Here is a 22,663-nt window from a genome sequence, read left to right on the forward strand (position 1 = left end):
TTGTTCTTTGCATGGCTCATTCTTTGTTTTATACAGCCTTAAGGTGTATCCCTTTTGGGTTTTTGGCTCCTCATTTATACCCTCAGTGGCATCACCTATTCAAGCAGGGGTCTCTCTCCATGTGTCCACTCGCTTGCTGAGCCAAGGCTCCGGGACCAACACAGACAGCTGTGCAGCAATGCTTTTGCTTTTTTATATATATTCTGGGCTCTATCTGACAGTGAGGCATCACCTGAGAATCTGGTCAGTGGTCATCTCATGCTATGCATTATATCTCATGCACTGATCTATATGTCGGTTTTTATATGTTATGTATTTCAGAACTTCTATTCATGACTATACATGGGAATCCCTGAAGAAGAGCACAATACCAAGTCTCGAAACGTGTCAGTTGTCTCTTCTCATGTGTCTCTCCTTATGTAGAAGTTTTTTTTATATTTTTATATTATGCCTGTACCCCTTTAGCCCGTATCTCCACCTAGTTGTGGATAATTTTTACTGTGATTTTCAAATAAAGTAAATACATTTTTTTTACATATTTGTCAATATTTTTGGTGTCAGATTATGCCTACAAATAGCCCCACCCTTGGAGGGTTTTTTCCTTTCGTACTAATTTTCCTCGGAGCTTAGTAAATGTGGTGAAGCTTCATTTGTAAAGAATACCAAATCAGGTGCAAGGAGAACAAGAAAAAACTATTTTTGCTTGCACAAGCTTGGATGATGGAAATCAGCAGAGTCTCACCATATTTACTAAGCTGTGGGGAAAAAAGAGTGCAACTGCACTTGCAAAGTGCACAGTTCATATGCCTTTGGTAAATCAACCCTTTTGTCCTGTTCTATCAAGGTACAAGCTATACGTTGAATGTATACTGTGTTCTTCCTAATAAGTACCTAACAATGCCTATCTTACATCGTCACACCTCCCACAAAGATGCAACCTTACTATTAGTAGTTGGCTAAATTACCAGGAAAGGATGCTTTTACTAGCGCTATAGGAGGACAACACAGACTTCAAAAACACAGTGTTCTTCCAAGCAATTTTTGAGTCAGGCTGAGTAAAGGTGGAGCCCAAAAAAGAAACTCAATTTTGCAATATCATTAAATCAATAAATAAAATCTTGTAAATCTCAAAAACTGCTGTAGAGGAGGCAATCACAAGCACCTACATACCAAGCAGTACAAATAAAATGTAGGCTGGGTACAAACTAGCTGCAGCCTCAGCTCACAGCAGGGGGGCCGGTTAGTCCCTGTTCTCTGTTTCAGGTGCAAATTAGGTCTGAATATTTGGCTGAATTCACACCTGAAACAGACCAGAAGATGCACTGGACCCTTTTCTAGTGCTCTTGAGCTGTTTGAACCGGCTCTATTGAGAGCCAGTCACACTCTCTTGTCATGCGAATTGGATGCGGGGAAACCTGCAATTCCCATCAGTGTGAACCCAGCCTTGATCCATCAAATGCCAAACATTTTGGGACTATCTTGAATCTCTTTAAAAAGGCTCAGACATAAAAATAGTCAAACTCTAATCAATCTCTTAACATAATAACTGTTTAAAACCAAACAGGAGAGATATATAAATAAATGTGGCATGTAATCATGATAATGTCATAGAGTTTCAAAAATCATGTTTAGAAACAGAAAAAAAATTGATCAACAATTCCATCCATTGTTGGGAACTACCCTGTAATATACACAAATTTTAGCAGTAAAATTCTGGTTACAGGTATATAGATAAATTAATATTGACTTGGAATGTGTTCTTCAAGCAGGAGGCAAGGCTCCAGTCTTCTCGTGTACAGACATCAGAGGCACTTATTATTATTATTATTTCAGGTACTTATATAGCGCTGTCAATTTACGCAGTGCTTTACATATGCATTGTACATTCACATCAGTCCCTGCCCTCAAGGAGCTTACAATCTAAGGTCCCTAACTCACATACATACACACACAGTAGGGCCAATTTTTTATACAGGATCCAATTAACCTACCAGCATGTCTTTGGAGGCACTTGCACATTTATGCCAGCCAATCACTCAATTATTGCATTCTTCTAAAAACTATTGAACAGATTAAAGCAAACTACCGCCAACACTTTAAGTGCTTTAATCTACATGGCTGTATATGAGCAGCATTATGGCAGACAACCAATTCCACCAGAATCAACCACATTGCCAAAAACTCCATTGCCTGCGTTATCTTGAGTGATCATTTGTCTCGCTGGTGTAGAGTTGTTACAGCAGCAGTGGTTTCTGAAAACTGCCGCATGGAACATCCAGTAAAAGCCCTCTAGCTAGAATTTTGACCAATCATCTGAAACCCCTACTTATGCAAGAAGTATTTCTTTCCAGTACTAAATTAGAACTACCACCATTATTTTTTTTTTATATACATTTTTTTTTTACATGAAACATGTATTGAAATATTTTAAATGATTTATAGAAATGTATATAATTTACTGTATATGATGAACATTGCCATGCCGGGATTTGACACATTTCCATTTTATCTTAACCCTTAGATCTTCCACATTACCATTCCCATGTTTTCCCAAGCTCCTTTACATTATTTGAATGCCTTCCCTGGGAACAGAGGCTCTTGATGTTGTTAAAAGAATTCACAGGAATACACAAACATTTAAAAGTTCTCATAAGAGTTATTCCAACGAAAAACAGTAATAAGATAACTCCAAAGCAGTTACAGAAAAGCTACATTTCCCGAAAAAAAATAATAATAATAAAAATAATCTTCTTATGGCATCTTTATACACTAGCTGTCACAGATATGTGCACAGATCTGAACTTTAGTTTGTTCTGCAGCCTCTCCACCAGATCAGAGAACTGAAACAAAAATCCTGGTAATGATGAAAACTTTCCTTATTATAGTATGGCATACATTGTACTACTATTAATGAGGATGAGGGTTTAAGCACTGCTATAAAGAGCAGCATATGTTGACCTTGAATACATGAGGATGGCTTGCATACTCACTACTCTATATTGAAGGACAGTAGATCATAATTATTTGCTATATCTAGGGATCTTAAAGACCTACTAAAGCCAGTTTTTGTTTTAGATCAAGTGGGGGTAGAGATATTTTTTCAGTTTTTTTTTATTTCTAGTATTGTATCCACTAGGGAGTATCCCTATGATGACTACTGAGATTTCAGTATAGCTCACTTCAGTATGTTGGGCGCTTACTGGATTTTTAGCAGGATCAGCAGGTATTTTTGCACTTGGAAGGATGTAACAAAACATGTTTAAAGGTGTATTTAATAGGCTAAAAGGCAACAAATAGGAGAAATTCATTGTTTGAGTTTTACATACACTTTATGTCAAACAGCAATTTGGACAAGGCATTCAACCACAATCACCTATGAACGTCTATTTTTCTTTGCATGACTGAAACTGGTTCATGGGAAAAACAGCACACCTTTACGCGTACACATTACATCATTTGGCTTTTATTTTGATCATGTATTTAACCATTACCTGCTTATGCTTCTAGTGCTGCTCTAAGCAAAAAAGGAAGATGTATATTGTCCTGCTGGTGGTCAGGAATATGGTCCTGGAATGAAATATCACCATCCAGTAGTGTATAGTATACTTAGAAAAAGGGCCGCACTCCCAGTTCAGTCTATGTTGTTAACATGTGTGAGATGGCCCCAGACTTACACTACCCCACAAGCCACGCCCTTTGACATGTTTCGCTGCACCTACCGAGGTTTAGTCCTCTATGACTAAGCCCCAGTGGGTGGGGCGAAACATGTCAGAGGGCATTGCTTGTGGAGTGGTGTAAGGCTGAGGCCATCTCACACATGTTAACAACATAGACTGAACTGGGAAAGCAGCGATTTTTCTAAATATGTTTTCAACTGTTCTGCTTAGGGTAACCACACTGAAATGAATGAAAATTGTTCTATTTATGTTTTGGATACATTTAAAAATGAAACAGATCTGTTCTAAAAACGTTAGAGGATATGATAATGGAAAAAGCGTCAAAAAATGTTTCCTGCAATGAAAAGAAGGCCAGTATTTATTTTAGGAATGTTATATGTTATTGGGTCACTTTCTCTGCCTGATTTAGCTTCAGCATTCTAACAAAACAGGACATTTAAAAAAAGAATGTTTATAACCCTCCTTGTGAAACGCACATTCTTTCTTTTACAACATAAATTATAATTATTATTATCAGCACTTAAAAATATACAATACATACATTATTGTACAATTAGTAAGTAGCTGAAAACAGAAATTTGATTGACTCTTGTTAGTAATGAAAACCAAACACAGAGCGAGATCTTGTTGGTAATATTACACTAGCCTCATCTGAATTGTTTGCACGTAATACAAGTTACCTTAAAGCGACTGTTCAGGTTGTGTCTAGTGAGAAGTTCAAACACAATGGTTTTCAATGCATGATCTTCACTGACTCTATTCAGCACAAATACATCAAAGTCCCACAAGTCCAGATGCTAGAGAGAGAGAGAAAACAAGATGAAAAAATCTCTTCTATAATTCAGCTTTCCAAACACAGTAAACTGATAGACATTCATCAGAACCCAACTGAAAAATGTTTGTGTTTTCTATAAAACATCACTTAAAGCACTGTTGTTGCATCCAAAACAATGCCATTCAACCAGCTTATAGCTAGAAACCCCCCTATAAATATGTACATTTAGTAAAAAAATCAAATATGACCCTGATGAAAACATTTTTTCCAAACTAATTTGAGGGATTTAATGGTTTAAATAAGTGACCAGACCGTTTTTGAAATCGTCTTTAACCCAATAACTGAAGCTTGGCATGTAAATTTGGCAACATAATCCAATTCAACTAGATTTGGTCTCATATCTCTGAGGCCAAACTGAAAAATTAGTTATTTAGACCCCTGACAAATTTCTACATACACTATATTACCAAACGTATTAAGACACTTTCCTTTACATGCACATGAACTTTAATGGCATCCCAGTCTTAGTCCGTAGTGTTCAATTTTGAGATGGCCCACCTTTTTTAACCATTCTTTCAGAAGTGCATTTGTGAGGTCAGGCACTGATGTTGGACGAGCAGACCTGGCTTGCAGTCTGTACTCTTATTCATCCCAAAGGTATTCTATCGGGTTGAGGTCAAGGCTATGTGCAGGCCAGTCAATTTCCTCCACCCCAAACTAGCTCATCTATGGTATTATGGGCCTTGCTTTGTGCACTGGTTCATATCATTTGGTGGAGGGGAAATTATGGTGTAGGGTTGTTTTTCAGGGGTTGGGCTTGGCCCTTTAGTTCCAGTGAAGGGAACTCTTAAGGCGTCAGCATACCAAGACATTATTGAAAATTTCATGCTCCCAACTTTGTGGGAACAGTTTGGGGATGGCCCCTTCCTGTTCCAACATGACTGTGCACCAGTGCACAAAACAAAGTCCATAAAGAAAGGGATGAGTGAGTTTGGGGTGGAGGAACTTGACTGGCCTGCACAGAGTCCTGACTTCAACCCGATAGAACACCTTTGGGATGAATTAGCGCAGACTGCTAGCCAGGCCTTTTCTCCAATATCAGTGCCTGGCCTCACAAATGCGCTTCTGGAAGAATGGTCAAACAGTCCCATTGACACACTTCTAAGCCTTGTGGACAGCCTTCCCAGAAGAGTTAAAGCTGTTATAGCTGCAAAGGGTGGGCCAATTCAATATTGAACCCTATGGACTAAGAGTGGGATGCCACTAAAGTTCATGTGCGTGTAAAGGCAGGCATCCCAATACGTTTGGTGATATAGTGTATATCAAGACAGAAAAAGTGAGGCGCAGAAATAGGAGATCCACAGTAGTTAAAAAAGTCTTAGGATAAGCATATCTAAATTCAAAAACAAACATTTTTTATGTTGCAGTTTGCCAGAACTTAAATGTGGTGGCTGTATTAGTTTTCTTTTTAAGACTTTATTTTCTTTATTTCCCCCTGGGGATCGTATCAGGTATACACTTACTAAGATAAAAATGTTAACTCATTGTACTGTATATATAGTATGGGGAAGCAGTTTTTCCATCATAGGATGCCCTGCTGGAGTGGGCTACAAACACTTCCCCCTTTACTCATCTCCATTGCATAGGGGGAGATGACTGCCATCATTAGAGATTTCAGTTTAGTGCAAAGGAAGTTACAAGGGCACTAAAATGACATATATAATGCAGTCTGCTTCTAGCCTGTAACTATGTTTTACCTGTTGCCCAGCTGTTATTTGTTAACCTCCTATAACAGACTGAGCTGTCCAGCAAAAGTGGCAGTTGGAGGTTTAGAAAACCCATTTACCACTGACAGGGGACTTACAACAGTCAGCTTTTATTTATTTATTTAAAACCTTTATCCCAAAAGAAAAAAAAAACTTTTTTGCTGTAACTGCTTACAAAATATTAGCTGGAGTTTTGCTAGTCACTTAGTCCCACACTATTCTCACCAGACAGTGCTGCTATCCAAGGGGGACTCTGTTGCTCCTTGATAGATAGAGGTGCCACCCTAAGATAGGAAGTGTGTTACTGGCAGGATCACCATGTGAAAATAAAGGAAACAAAACATAAAAGGGCAATTTAATGCAGCCACTATATCTAAGGCTTGGTAAGCTGCAAAACATTACAATTTTTTGGTTTAATACTTACATAGTTACATAGTAGTTGAGATTGAATAAAGACAATAGTTCATCCAGTTCAACCTGTGTAAGTGTGTGTGGCTGTAATCATTTCCCATACCCCTGAATTTTATGATCCCTGAGATGTACATCCAAGAGTCTTTTAAAAGTAGCCATACTTCCCGCAGTTACTACCATTTGTGGTAGAGAGTTCCACAGTCTTTTAGCCCTAACTGTAAAGAACCCACTGCGTAGCCTGAGGTTAAAACGCTTCTCCTCTAATCGCATTGTATGGCCCCGTGTCCTCATGCATTCCTTGCGACTGAATTGTTTTTTTTCTATGTTGAGATCACCGTTGAGGTATTTATAAATCACTATCATGTCCCCTCTCAGGCATCTCTTCTCCAGGGTGAATAAATCAAGTGCTTGTAAGAGCTCTTCATAATTAAGGTCCTCTAATCCCCTAATCAGTTTAGTTGCCCTTCTCTGGACTCTTTCCAGCTCCAACACATCCCTTCTGAGGACTGGCGACCAGAACTGGACAGAATACTCCAGATGCGGTCGGTCCAGTGTTTTATAAAGTGGAAGGATTATAGTTTTATCTCTGGAATACATCCCCTTCCTTATGCATGCTAATATCCTGCCGGCTTTGGCAGCTGCAGCTTGACATTGCATGTTTTTGCTAAGTCTATCTTCTACTAAGACCCCCAGATCTTTCTCCATTTTTGATTCCCCAGAGTTTCACCCCCTAAAGTGTATTGTGCTTTTATGTTTTTAGTCCCCAAATGCAATATCTTACACTTCTCCACATTAAACCTCATTTGCCATGTAGTTGCCCACTCTGCGATTTTATTCAGGTCATTCTGTAAGATTCCTATCTCACGATGTGAAGGTATTGCCCTGCTTGATTTTGTGTCATCTGCAAAAACTGAAATCGAGCTTCTGGTCCCATCCTCAATGCTATTTATGAGTAAATTGAACAAGATTGGTCCCAGGACTGAGCCTTGGGGGACCCCACTTTCCATCTCAGACCAGTCTGAGTATGCGTTATTTATTACCACCCTTTGGACACGCCCCTTTAACCAGTTCCGTATCCAAGAGCAGACCTTGTGGTCGATGCCTGCAGACCTTATTTTATATACTAAGCGTTTGTGGGGAACTGTATCAAACGCCTTAGCAAAATCCAGGTACACCACATCCATCGGTCTCCCCCTATCTAGCTCCCAGCTTACCTCCTCTTAGAATGTTAACAGATTGGTTTGACAAGAACGCCCTTTAGTAAACCCTTGCTGATTACTGCTGATTATGTTGTTCTCTTTAGCAAACTCTTGGATATGGTCCCTTATCATCCCTTCCAGAAGTTTACATACTATTGACGTCAGGCTTACCGGCCTATAATTTCCTGCGATATGCCTCTGCCCTTTCTTGAATATCAGTATCACGTTAGCTTTCCTCCAATCACCAGGTACAGTTCCTGTCAAAATACTATCAGCAAAGATCAGGAACAGTGGTCTAGATATAACCTTACTGAGTTCTTTGAGTACTCTCAGATGTACGCCATCCGGGCCTGGTGATTTTTTTGTGTTAATTTTATCCAGCCTTTCCCTGATTTCTCTCTCTGTTACCCATAGTCCAGTGAAGTACTGATAACCAAACAGTCATGGTCAGTGTACCCCTCCTTTTCTTGTGTAAAGACTGAGGAGAAGAAAGCATTTAGCACGGTTGCCTTCTCTGTGTCCTCTGTAACCATCCTCCCCTCATCGTTAATTATGTGGGCAATATGCTCTGACTGCGTTTTTTGCTGTTAATATATTTAAAGAATTTCTTAGGGTTCTTTTTACTATCCTCTGCTATTTGTCTCTCGAAGTTGATTTTAGCCATTCTGATTCCGTATTTACATTTATTTAATTCCTTGTAATGCTGGAAAGCCTATATTTGTACTCCGATTTATATTTGTTGAAGGCCATTTTTTTTCTCCCTAATAAGTTTTGTTACATTACGGTTTAGCCACCCCGGCTTGGCTTTGGCTCTTCTAAATGTATTTCCCATAGGAATGCATTGTGAGATGCTTTTGTTTAATATGTTCCTAAAGCATTCCCATTTTTCCTCCGTGGTCAGTGTTCCTAGGGTTTGGTCCCAGTTTATTTTCATTATCATTGAGCACAGTTTGGGAAAGTTTGCCCTTCTCAAGTTTAGGGTTCTTATGTTGCCCTCTTGCCTTGCTATATTGTGATTTATGCTAAATGTGATCATCCTGTGATCGCTAGATCCCAACTTGTCCCGGACTCATACATCTGAGATTAGATCTGGGTCATTAGTAATTAATAGATCTAACACTGCATTCTTTCTAGTAGGAAAATCCACCAACTGAGACATGTAGTTGTCCTGTAAGGTTTCCATGAAGAGACGGGCCTTTGGTGAGTGTGCAGTCCCTTCTTCCTAGTCAATGTTGGGATAATTGAAGTCCCCTAATATGATGAATACTGCTTTAACTTTAAATATTTGCTTCTGAAAAAATCTACTTATGAAGTCATAATTATTGATTGTAAAGCCTCATTCACATGGGCATACCGATACCTGTACAAAGGATCATATTCACCCAGACGGAATGCACAGGTGTTTCTTGCAGCAGTGTGCAAGCAGCTTGATGAAATTAATGACAGGTGGATGGCTGCACAGTCCTTCATGGATCTCCAAGAGCATCCCAAAGTGTACATCTGTGTGAGCCCGATGGGCAGATCAAAAGGCAGTACTGTTTGCATTCTGATCAGTGCATTAAACCTGCGTGGATGTACACTCCAGGATGCACTTGGAGATCCATGCAGGACTGTGCAGCCATCCGACTGTCATTGAATTCAACAAGCTGCCTGCATACTCCCCAAAGGTACACTGGCATTGTGAGTGAAGATGGCCCTTTGTATTGGTCTACAGATCAGTACGTCCATGTGAATGAGGTCTAATTGCCCTCCAACAAGGAAAACTCTTTTAAAACATTTTCTTCAGCCTTTTGTTTCACTAATTAAAAATGCACCCTTGGCAAGAGGTGTATATCAAAGTATGCTCTAATGTTCTCGGTTGATTTTCAGTGCATATTATCATACCTTTAAACTGTTAACAACAACTGCAGAATAATTTGGTCCAACTGCTGTATACGTCCTTCGAAACATTCTGGAAACAAAAAAGAATAAAATATAGAGTCGATTTTAAAAGAAGAAACTATATCCTAAATGCCTCCACCAGGAATGTTTTATGGAATCAGTGAGCCTGTGGTCAGGCTCATAAATTGGGCCATAGACTTAGAGGAGGAAAAAATGCAGTGCATTATTCATTGCACAGCAAAAAGTGGGCAGGGTTTATGTTGTGCTAAACATTGGGCGTGGCTTAAAGGGGTGTGGTTAAATAAAGTCTGAGATGACTTATATAGTGTAGATGTCATGAGGTATGACCAGCCAACATCAGGTGGAATACTGCAGTGGGGAGGTGCTGAAGGCGGTGCTAAAGAGGGGAGAGAGGAGGGTAAGGCAGAGGATGTCCTGCGCTTTTGAAACGGTTAAACACCCCTGGCTTAAAGTATACAGTGGTGTTCTCTTTCCACATCCAGCCTGCTGATTGGGCTATGAAAGGGCAGCAGTAGACAGATGAGGGCAAGGCATAATTAATGTGCATCTCTTATATCTTTATATCAGTTCAGCTTTTTTTATCATATTTCCTTCTGCTAATACCTCTTTAACCACAATCTGCCCCTAACTGCAATATTTCCATCACAATATAATTTTTTTTTTTGTCTGTGTGTTCATATGCATTTTTTTGATTCACCATTTCATTTTGTTTTTATACACTAAACTGTGGGCTCAAAAAATAGGATTGGCACTGGCCAATCATGATGATGTAATATATGTCTGCATTTCAGTCATCAAGGAGTAGATGCTGATCCAGACTAACACCCAAAAAAAGCTGGTTCCATGCTCCAGGTAAAGCCTAGTACACACTACTAGTTTTTTTTGTGATCTCTGAAAGAAGTAATAAATACCTGAAAGTGTTATATGTATACATTATTTTGCATGATTGCCCTTTGCATGAAAAATATATTCAATGCAATGTCTATTATATAAGGATTTTTCTGCCTTTCTCCAGATAACCAAGATTGCAGTGTTTTTTCTTTTACAGTTGTCACACCTTGTCTCCAATTAGCTAGGTCAGCTTTAGCATACAAGGCCTTCTAAAAATTGACCCAGTTTTATTAAAGTTTTTCTTCTTCCCTTTGGATTTCCAAGGATGTTATGTGGTCATGTTGTGGGGTTTTTTGTTTTTGTTTTTTTAATTAAACTGTGTAAGCTTTTGCAAACAGGTCTTTCCCATATTTTCATTGTATGTTACATTATTTTAATCTGTGTGTGCAAATCTTTAGATTTAGGCTATGTTCACACATGGTGATATGCAGAATTTTACTGTGCAGGCTAGTGTAGTGCTGGCTTCAGCAGGGAGCAGTGCGGCACAGGTCTCAGTGCATCACACTGCTTGTCTTTTTTTTTTTTTTACAACTTTATTTGAAATATTATGTAGTGACACTTTATTCATGTCACTGTACTGCTGTGTAGTGTACATGCACTACCATCCAGTGCAGTGCGGAATTATGCATACATTCTGCATTTGTCCGCACTGCATCACACCGCACTGCACATTACACGAGTGTCGCGGTGGGAACCCTAGCAGTGATCATTAGCCGGTGCAGAAAAATTCAGGCCACCACAAATAGTGTGAATGAGCCCTTGCCTAAATGAAAATGTTCTGTGGAATACTAGTACCATCTAAAAAGTAATAACATATAATAACAATAAAAACGCTGCTTACCGCTCCACAAAAATGCCTGCCTGTACAGCATGTACAATGCTGCGAAACCTTGGCTTTTCCTCAGACCGTCGACCCGTGGACCGTGTTTGCTGTGTAAATGTAGAAGCCAGCCAGTCTCTGACCTCAGAGGGTACAGAATCCGAGCGAATTTCTTGAAGTTCATCCTCTGTGTCTAGGATTTGTCTGCAAAGAGAAAATACAGAAGAAAAGAGTTAATAAACCGAGGAAGACAAAATGAGCATTCATATACTTCTAAAATGAAAGAAAAATCATGTCATTTTGAGCCAAGGCTGCTCAGGAATGTAAAAAAAATATTCATAGACCAGGATTTAAAATACATAAAAAATAACTATTGCTTATTTAAATAAAAATAAGTTATTAGAATGATTTTATATATTATAAGAATTATTAGAAAAATCACTGCTGAATCCTGTTCTACTACAAAGGGCCCCAAAAAAATAAAACCAATTAGGGAGCAACCAGAAGAAAAAAACATACAGTTCACCAGTCAGGATAATGAAGCTCTTGCTTATCTAGATGCACAGTCATGCACTCCTTTACTAGGAACAGAAATTGGAGGAAAAAATAGTTTCTTTACTAATAATTTAAAGCATATCCAACCCAGAATCAAAAAATGAATTTATATCACAGCTTACTAATCCATATAGCCCAATTTCAGGCACAAATTAAAATAGTGCATTAAGCCTCAATGACCTTACTCCTTGAATCCTAACACCTCTTCCTAATCCATCGTTCAGTGGAATGTATCAAAGTCACAGTTTCATCTGAGCCAAGCTACTATCCTGCTCTGGGGACCAAATATTTTTCCCTGCTTGTTGTCTTCTTGGGCACTGATCTTCTCACCTCCCCCATGAGTTCCCCTGACTTTAGAGCCCATGGGAGAGGACCATGCCACTGAAAGTGTTACCTCTACCAATATGAGGTGAGTGTATCAAGCAGACAGTGATGTGGACACCCGAAGAAGGACACCAGAAAGTAAAAAGAAGAGAGAAGCATTATCATGTGACCATGGCTTCAGTTCATACCAGCAGTTACAGTGGGTGAAACTGAGGGCTCAGAGGAGTTTCCTAACATAAAAAATGGATTTTGGCTCTTAATAAGGTGGCTGCATTTGTTTTCTTTTATTTTTAACTAGTGATCTGACCAATAAGTCTTTTTTATTTCAACTTCCATTAACAGACCAAGCTGTCCAATAAACATGGCAATTAGAAAGTTGAGACAAACCATTTAACACGGACAGGGGTGCTTACAATGGTAAGCTTTGATTCATTTATGTATAACCCAAAACAGAAAAAGGAAGAAGTCTGTTGCTGTAATTGCTTAAAAGCGTTAGCTGGAGTTTATCTTTAATTTGTTTGTCAGGCCCATCCATATCTACTAGTGCATCTAACACTAACCCAGATTGACAATGATGCTGTCCAAGGGTGTCTCTGTTGCTCCTACTGTATATATAATAGAACCAACTTAAGGCAAAAAAATGTGTTACTGACCGGATCACCAGGAATGAAAAAAAGAAAGGAAAAAAGAATAAAAAATAAATTGAATGCAGCCACCATATTTAGGTACGGTAAACTGCAATTTTTAAGCTGTAAGCTGGTAAGCTGTTTGTTTTTGGGTTTATATATGCTTTAAAGTAGCATACTATAAGGAGAGAACAACCACGTAAATATTTTTGTGGTCCTAATATATAGCAATTATACCCACTTCAAGAAATAGGATATTTTCCTAGAGCTGCCAGTCAGAATTGAAGTTTTAGAGCAGATTTAAATATGTCTGGTGGCTAAGAGTGAGTGACTCTAGTTCTTGGTAACAAAAGGTTAATACTTAAAGCCTTTGATAGTGTTGATCAGTTAGAGAGGTGGTTGTCAATTCACCGATGTCAGTAAATGAAGCAGTTAGTCAGCAACTTTAATCTTTCACCTGTCCATCCAAGTGAATAAAATGCAAGTCCAAATAAACTCATTCTGCAGGTGATTTTATTTTTTCTTGTATGCATACAACCAGCTAATATAGCCTGGTCACTATTTAGCAGAGTGTGGATTGGAATGTTCTTTTCTTGCCAATGTTATGATAAAGTGTAAGCTTTTCTTAATCGTGTTATTATGGGGGGGACCCTTGAAATAACTTTCTGGTCTCAGGGAACCCCTGCTAATATTTACTATATTTGCAGCTCCCTGTTCATAAGTGGGATGATCAGTGAGAAAAGTGCTCCTTACATTTGTTGTCAGTGGTAAGAATGCCCCTCTTATGGATAGCTAAAAGGATCATTGGTGTCAATGGGATCTGAGAGGAAGAAACTTCTAATTGCTCAAAAAAAGCATCTAGAAGCCTCTAGAACATATACAGTATGTCAAATGCAAGGACCGCAGGCCAAATCCGGCCTGCCAGGCCTTGTCATGTGGTCCTCGCACCCAGTTTTGAAGCCAGAGGCTGAGCAGCTTACACAGGGAGGTACTAGAGCCAGGCCAGGTAGGAGAGAGAGAGAGATGCAAGAAAGCACTCCTGAACCCAGTACTCTGTATATAGCACACCCCTAAACACTGCACTCTGTACATAATGCACTCCTGAACTCTGCACTCTGCCTATAATGCACTCCTGAACTCTGCACTCTGTACATAGAGTACTTCTGAACCCTGCACTCTATATGTAGCTCACACCAGATATAGCAGACCCTTTAAAAGCAACCATACTGCTTATACGGCCCACAATGAAATTAAGTTTGACACCCCTGCTCTAGAGGAACCCTAGGGTTCTATGGAACCCTGGTTGAGAAAGCCTTGTGTAAGGCATTGCACTAAGAAAACAAATAACTGCTTACTACCACTATCTTGCTACCACTTATGGAGCATCGGTTGTTCTCAGTATGAAATATTAAAGCCGGACTTCAGAAAAAAATTTATTTTTGTTAGATGTGGGCAGTGGGGAAGGGACAGATTTTTTTTGCTGTCTTGCACTGAGGAGATGTTCCCCTACTTCCTATCAGACTGCAAGATATGTGGAATCAACAGTAGTTATGCCACTCTAAATTGCATTTTTCCCTGTACCTCCAACTCTCATTAGGTGCATGCCCAGGAGCGCATTTCAGGTAGAAATAAACGGGCCACACACTGATGCTATCACTGATGTAAAACCAGCTTTAATATAATAAGTGCTGGATTCACAACATACTGGGGTTTATTTACTAAAGGCAAAAATACTGTGCATTTTTGCAAGTGCAGTTACTTAATAGCTTAGTAAATGAGGTAAAGATTCACTTTACAAAGAACACCCAATCACATGTAAGGAAAATTAAAATAAATAAAACATTTATGCTTGCACATGACTGGATGTTGGAAGTCAGCAAAGCTCTTCCTCATTTACTAAGCTCTGGAGCAACTGCACTTGCAGAGTGCAACCGCACTTGCAAAAGTGCACAGTTTACTTGCCTTTAGTAAATCAACCCCATAGTCTCTCCTGTCCAGCTACTGCTCCAACTCATTTCATAGTACAAAGGGCCTAATCATGGGGACCATAATTAAGCACACTGCAGCAAAAAAAAAAAAAAAAACACTGTTACAGTTGTTCTTTAGGCTTGGATAACACTGATGTGACATAGGATCTGACTTGTGAGACCTTAAGTCAGATGTCATGTGAAATTTAAGCTTTCCCTTTGAGAGCCATCTTAACTGATACTACACAAGCCTGTGCGACTTTAGAAAAGTTTTTTCCACTACCTTGATCCGATTTTGATAAGACTTCAATGCCACTGTGTAAAAAAGGTACATCAAAGTTGTATCAAAGTCGGACTCCAAAGTTGCACTGAAAGTCGGGCTAGTGTGAACCGAGCCTAAAATATTATTTTAGGACTTCTTTTTTTTTTTGCTCTCTTCACTTTAGACATTTAATAACATCTCACAATCATCACCAGCCAGCGGTTTAAGTGGTGACTGAGAGGAAGCCATCTGATAAGCCATCTGATAACCTTTTTGCATTGACTTTTACATAAACATATTGCAAACATTGATAATACAAAGTACACTTAATTAATTCAGATGATCTGTGCAATAAAAATAAATGTGAATTTAAAAAAAAAATCATAAAAATTTGAAATTATTGCACGGTCAAAAAACAGTGTTTTGCTTTATTGAGATGACCATACCAATACTGCATACTTCTAGAACAAATATACAAGTGATTGATGTGTGTCTCACCGTGTCTCATCAATATATACAGCTTCCAGCAATGAGGCAGTGTACTCCAAGTTTTTTTTCAGTTCCACAATGTTGACTTCTCCATTCTCTAGTTGCTTCACCATGTACTTCAGGCTGTAGATAAAGAAAAGACATGAGCGGTAATTACAATGACTGAAAATCTAATTGGTATATATGAGCACTAGCAGTTTTGTAATATGCATTTGACAGTTTTCGTAATAAGCATTTGACTTGCAAATCATTTGTCCACAGAGGACAAATACAAGAAAATGTTCACCTTGTACAAATCCGTACATGCACTTATCACATGAAATCTGCGGCTCGCACTTAGATCAAATTAATCCTCAGTGTTCTCACTTGGATCACTACACTAGAGGACATTCAATATTGCTTCAATAGCTTAATACCATTGATGCTCTATCTGCAGAGAAGAAAACTGTGTTTAATTTAAACCCAACCTTCCTTGAGTTTTTATATGTATTCAAACCGCCAAATTGTTTCTTATTCCAAAAGATTAAAGTGTATCTAAAGTCAAACCCCCCCTTTTTTGGGGGGGGTGTTGTTAGAATTTTGGAAAAAACTGTAAAAAAATTAGATAAAGCCAATAAACCTATAATAGAAATATAGAAGAATATAAAAAAATTATAATAAAAACAATATTATTATTATATAGGATTTATATAGCGCGACAGTTTAGTTTAGGCAGCGCTTTACTACTTAAGGGTAGACAGTACAAATACAATACACTTTAGTACAGTAGGAATCAGAGGGCCCTGCTCATTAGAGCTTACAATCTAAGAGATAGCTGAATATCTGAAATATAGCAGCCAATCGCTGTACTTTAGTGTCACCACATACAATATGAATGATATGAAAGCAACATGGAGCGGCGCTTTAACAGTGTACAAAACAAATATATATATTTATATATATATATATATATATATATATATATATATATGACAGTATGAAAATATAAAGTGCACTAGTGCTCCAACAAATATAAGTGCAGGTGTAAAGGATCATAATACATTATACAATAATAAGGTGAATGTGCAAAAAAAATGCATGAATAGTAGTGCACACCATCCAACAAGTGAAATGATAAATCACAGTCCAAGAAAATCAGTGCTGAAGCCAAAAACTGTAAACCAATGTCCAAAATGTAATGTGCAATGGTGAAAAAAAGTTTGTTTTAACCAACGATTTGTTCTTGTGAACACGCAACAATATTTTGCTTTGAGGTGAGTGGCCACTGCACTTAATGTTGGATAACGTTTTTTGAAAAACTGCACTGTTGTCACTATAATTTTGGATCACTGTATTCACGGATCAAACAAACTTTTTTTCACCATTGCACATTACATGGACATTGGTTTACAGTTTTTGTCTTCAGCACCGATTTTCTGGGACTGTGATTTATCATTTCACTTGTTGGATGGTTGGATGGTGTGTACTGCTATTCATGCATTTTTTTGCACATTCACTTTTTTATTGTATAATAGTTTTATTATGATCATTTTCACATGCACTTATATTTGTTGAAGCACTAGTGCACTTTATATTTTTATACTGTTATATATAAATATATATATATATATATATATTTTTTTTTGTTTTGTACACTGTTATAGTGCCACTCCATGTTGCTTTGACGTAAAAATTTAGAGCCTCTGCCAGATTTTTATTGCTGTCTGTGTTCCTATCAGGGAGATTTAGTCTCTTTATGTCCTTATGATTAATGCCACTGGGACTGAAAGTGAGGCCCATTCACCCTGTCACCAGAACAGGAGCAGGGGCAAAATCTCCCAATGGAGACATTTGATTGTGTGGCAACTTGCTTTCCGTTGTACAGTATGTATAGGATAGAAGCAAAGAGAAATCTGCTAAAATGGACAAAGATCACAAACAAAAATGCCAGGGGTTTTAAATGTTTCACAGTCTAAAATGCATAAAAATAAAAAAATTTTGGCTTTAGATATATTCTATGCCAGCGATCTCAGCCCTTGTCCTGAGAACTATAAATAGGCAGTAGCTGCTAAAAAGTCAACACAGTCAACTCCAGACACAGAGAAAATTATGTTGAATCATATAACAAATTAAGATGATGAAATTCTGAAATACAAACTGGTAAGGTTTAAATTAAAAGTTAATGTATGAGGGTCGGAGAGTATAGGAATGAGAATGAGAAAGAAATTTCACATTACTCTTTATACGTTAAAGTAAAAACTCATTCTGTTAATGGAAGGCACACTATTGGAATTTTACTGCAATATTCTGATGACTGTAGGTACACTAAATTAACCCCCAAATTGCAATGTCTGGATGATAAAAAAAAAATGTAATGGTCACAATTAGACCCTATCTGAACTAAGTATATAAACCAAGTACAAGCAGAGTTTGCTAACAGAAATAAGAGAAATGTGAAAAGTTGAATCCATCCAAACTGCGACAATAAAAATATTCTTGACTCTGTGAAATAAAGTTAATTTGTTAGACAGTAAGGCTTCAACTTATGTAAATTAGACCTGAACTCAAAGGCCTCATGCACACTGTTTTTTTGTAAAATGCCGTTTCTCCTGACAAGAGAAAATCAGCATTAAAAACGTACTTAAGTTGGGTTTTTTTTTTTTTTTTTAACCAGTTTACCAGAGTTTAGAAGTGTTTGGTGCTTGGGTATTTATTTATTTTATTGGCCAAATTTTTAATTAATTTTGGCTATTGAAAAGAATAAATGTGTTTAGGCTCGTTTAGCAGTGTCAAGCATTTTTTCTGCCAAACCTCTGCTTCTCCTGGACGTACTGGCAGTGTTTTTTTTTTTCCTGCCTCTAAATTCTCCTGCCACTAAATGCTGCTAAAAGCCTATATGTATGGCTAACATGCAGGGGAGTTTAGAGGAAGGAACAAAAATGCCAGACGCCCCTAGGAGAAGCATTAAAAATGTCCAGTGTGCATGAGGCCAAAAAATGAAGACTTTCTAACTTTTAGGGGACATAAAGAACTATTAATTTTGCTTTAACAGTACCCTAAAAAATGTACAGTTTGCACCCCCCCCCCAACTTTCTAAAATTTGAAAGAGGTTTTTCCTTAAGTAAAAGTTTGTAGGCAAAAGAGACGCCCTGCGTTATGCATAACACTAAGAATGAATATGCATAAAATGATTGTCTGTTCTCAGAGTCACAGCTGTGTTTTTGACCACTACGCTTCCTTTATACTCAATTTAAAAATAATATTAAAAAAATGCAATAATTTAGAGTTTAAATGGAAGGCTTAGTGTAGTATAAAACTTTTGGATGATAAATAGATCTTTTAATATAGAGCAGGAGTCACCAACCCCCTGGCCGCCGACCGATGCCAGTCTGTAACCTGCTGGAAGCCTGGCCCAACAGTAGGGGTTGGTGGCGGGCAGAGCAAACCAGCAAAACGTGCACTGACACCTCCCACTCTAGTGTCACGAAGACGTATAAGAGTGGGGAGGACAGCCTGGCTGGGGACAGGATCTCATCGAGCACTGGTGAGACACAGGCTGCACCCCTCCCACCTCCAACATCCAATCCCCCCTACCCAAGGTGACAGGCTGCAACCAACCCCCACCCCCACTGGTCCATAGAGGGGTTGACTTCTGCGCAGCCAGTCCATGGTACCAGGGAGGTTGGGGACCACATATATAGAGGTCCAAAAAGCAGACCGAATAGAAACACAGCTGAAGGGAACAAGAAACGGAAAGATTGGGTTCCAAAAGAGAGACAGTCCCTCTAAATCAAGGGACAGTTGGGAGCTATGCCCTTTGAATCTCACCTAAAATAAGGCATTGCACTTCCTGTCACGTACCTGTGCTTATGCACTAATGTTCTTATGGCCTAGTATCTCTATATCTACAGTGTGAGGTCATCGAAAGCACTGCTGCCAGTGACTACTAGTGAGGTTCAGTGATGTTCACTGTTTTCTTGGGAGCTGGCTGGAGAGAAAGGTAAACCTGAGGACCTGTAATGCAATGACCTCTCTGTTTCTGCTTCATTCATTCTGTGGATCCATGCTTTCTTCCTCTCTCTTGCTGCTTCTTCATCAACTCATAATAGGGATATCTCTGACATAAGGAGGCAAAATCCCTGCTCTCCCACCAAATCGGTAATACCAGTGACTTGTCATTTGCTCTCTACTTGCCTTTTTTTGGTCAGAGCTTCCAGAGTATAGGTTCACTTTATGTAATTTATTTTAGGCTAGCCAAAAACATTGGACTTTTCTTATGCAAATTGTTACATAATTAGATTTGATTGTGCTGGCTGAATATGTTTAAACACGGAGCAGACACAATTGGTGCCAGGCTTATCTTAGGGAAACAATAGTGATCATTCAACAAAACCTGATCCAAGCAACTAAAACTCAATCTTAGTAAATTCTCACAAGGTCCAGTAAGGTAACTGGGCCAAGATTCTTCTGGCTGGTCCAATGACTTTACAGTCCATACTGCTGCACCTAACGGTGTTCACATTGTTAGTGCTGTTTAGTGCAGTAGTATAGTGAGTCTAGGCTTCTGTGGTGATGCACCTGCAGAGGCCACAACAGAATAGGCTCAGAGGGAATGAGTTGAATGATGCTGGCAGCCCTTCAACCTTGAAGACTGGAGACATAAAGTGGCAAAAAAGGAATTACTGCAAGGAACAGGTATAGATTAAAGGTCAGTATTGCACTGGAGAGACAATTTTTTTTCATGGACTTTGTTTTTTTTTTCCCATAAAACACTGGTGATCTACCTGTCCTCTCTTCACAGAAAATGAATGTTTGCTTGTTGATATAGGAGTCTACCAGCTCTAGATTCTAAAAATGAATTACAAATTCTGCATTAGGCATAAACTCAGATAGTTAATCTGCCCTCTGTTTGCTACAGGCCTTTGCCGTCAAAGACGAAAAATGTTCCATTTTACCTGAGTTTGTTTTCCAACCTTAGGCATCCTGGGAGAAAAGCTAAGAAGAAAATGAAATGTGAAAAATAAGCTCTCAGGGGGATGAAACCTTGAATTTAATTCATTTTTGCTATGGAAGAAGATGGGGAATGGAATTACATCATTCAAGAAAAAAAAAACTTTTCTTTTTCCAAATGAAATTGTGAAGATATTTAAAAAAAATTAGGAAATTGCCAAAAGGAGAACCCACTGCAAACAGAAAGATGGATAACTTTGCATAATATTGCACAGCTTTGAATCCAGAGGAACATAGGCACAGTAAAAATGGATATTGATTTTATCATTATCATTCTATCATTCTTTTCCAACTATAGCTCAAAAAGTAGGATGTTAAGCTGTGTACAAATTACATTATTTCAGTTCTCAGCTACCCAAAGTGTATATATTGCTGTTAACTTGATCTCCACCCTGTAAATCATAGTGTTGCCTGTTTTCTAGCACTCAGAGCAATAATAACGATACTGCATACTGCTGACAGTTGTATATTTATATTAATTTTCTATGATTTTACTATTATATTAAAAAAGCAATAGATCTTTTTTTTTTCCCGTCAACTTTTGTTAGAAGTTGCTGAAAAAAAAGGCCAAGGTAAAGAGTTTTTATTCTTAAAAAGACCCATTCTCTTTAAGACCCATCCCCCAAACCATTTATACACATCTTCACAGTTCTCCCCAGTGAGTATAATACTCAGCGTATTAAACAGCATGTAACCTTCTTACATAATGCAATGTTCAGTTATAGCAGCCAATTACTATGCCTAAACACTGTCACATGACAGAAGAGATGATGTAATTGTTCCCTGTAACTTCAACACTAACCAAAATACTAAAGAGCTTTTCAGGGCGAATGTAGTAGGGATGATTACAAATAGAGCAAAAATACTTTTTTATAAAACAACATTTATTGAGTCATAAGGGTAAAAAAGAGAAAATTGCATATGCATATATATACATGTATAAAAAAACATGTTCCCTATGGGAACACCGATACAAGATACCAAATTGGCAACAGTATTGTCTCTAATAGGCCAAGTCTGTAGGTCCTCAAAGAGCTGACTCGATTCGCCCAAGGCTTCTTCAGGGCCAGAGAGACCTTCAAGACAGTTATTCCCATAAAATCATGAACAGGGCATAGCATCTCCTGAGGCAAGAGTCGAGACCATATGAAGCGGGGACGGCCACAGTAAAAGGCCACATATAAATATAGATCATTAGTCACCATATAACAGCCCAAAAAGAAAAAGGGGTTTCCAGATATTATAAATGGTCACACAATGGGATTGCCGGGACCACACATCCAGCCAGTAGGTGCAGCATCCATAAGGGGAGACTCCCTTCACACAGATGTAAGGCCTGTATATGTGACCTAGTAGTAGAGTTGTGTCAAGTCAGGTCCATATATAGGGCCTGATCAGCCACATACCATGGGCCAGCATTACTTGGTCCCAGGGTACCCTGGTTCAAGATGTTCCCTTGTACCGCCGTGCCTCACAAATGCCTGCTCAACACTAACTAGTATTTTGTGGCCACTGCTACAGAGAAAGGAGCAGTGGGGGGAGTCGTAAAAAAATAGAACTGAGTCCAGAGTGGAATTTCTAGAGGCCCTATTACTTTGCATGAATAGACAAGGTGATTGGGTCTTTTTAGGTGCTACGAAGTACAGTAATCTAGAGCAACCAGTCACACACCATCTTGTACTTGTATGTTGTACTTTCCTTTAGCAATTGAGTGAATTCTAATTGCTTGCTATGGATTAATACTCTTAAGAATTATTACTTAAAACCGTTCTCCAGTCTCTAGATAACAAATAAATAAACCAAATACCCTAGCTGCTAACTTTTAAATATAAGGACACTTACCTGACCAGTGATCCAGTGCTGTCATTACCTGAGCCTGTTCTTCATCGGTCTACGTGTCCCCTGCGCCAGTGTGTCTAGTGCTGTGACTCCTTGCGGCTTCCCACTGTGTGAGTCGCGCTGTGCTTTGTGATTTATGTCTGTTATAGTTTTGGATAGAGTAGGGCAGGA

The 22,663-nt window shown here is 38.6% G+C and overlaps 1 protein-coding gene across 7 annotated transcripts in view; it reads right to left on the reverse strand.

Moving 5' to 3' along the window:
- PDE1B (phosphodiesterase 1B) overlaps positions 1-22,663 on the reverse strand; it is a 534,903-nt gene that overhangs the window by 98,173 nt on the left and 414,067 nt on the right. For all 7 annotated transcript variants that reach the window (XM_082244620.1, XM_082244621.1, XM_082244618.1 and 4 more), the window contains 4 exons: positions 15,674-15,787; positions 11,463-11,645; positions 9,713-9,779; positions 4,358-4,474 (listed from right to left, as the gene is read on the reverse strand). In XM_082244620.1, the coding sequence (XP_082100746.1) occupies positions 4,358-4,474; positions 9,713-9,779; positions 11,463-11,645; positions 15,674-15,787 (481 nt within the window). The remainder of the gene's footprint in view (positions 1-4,357; positions 4,475-9,712; positions 9,780-11,462; positions 11,646-15,673; positions 15,788-22,663) is intronic.

The sequence above is a fragment of the Pelophylax lessonae genome (genome assembly GCF_965119305.1).
Source record: "Pelophylax lessonae genome assembly, chromosome: 2".
Lineage (NCBI taxonomy): Eukaryota > Metazoa > Chordata > Amphibia > Anura > Ranidae > Pelophylax > Pelophylax lessonae.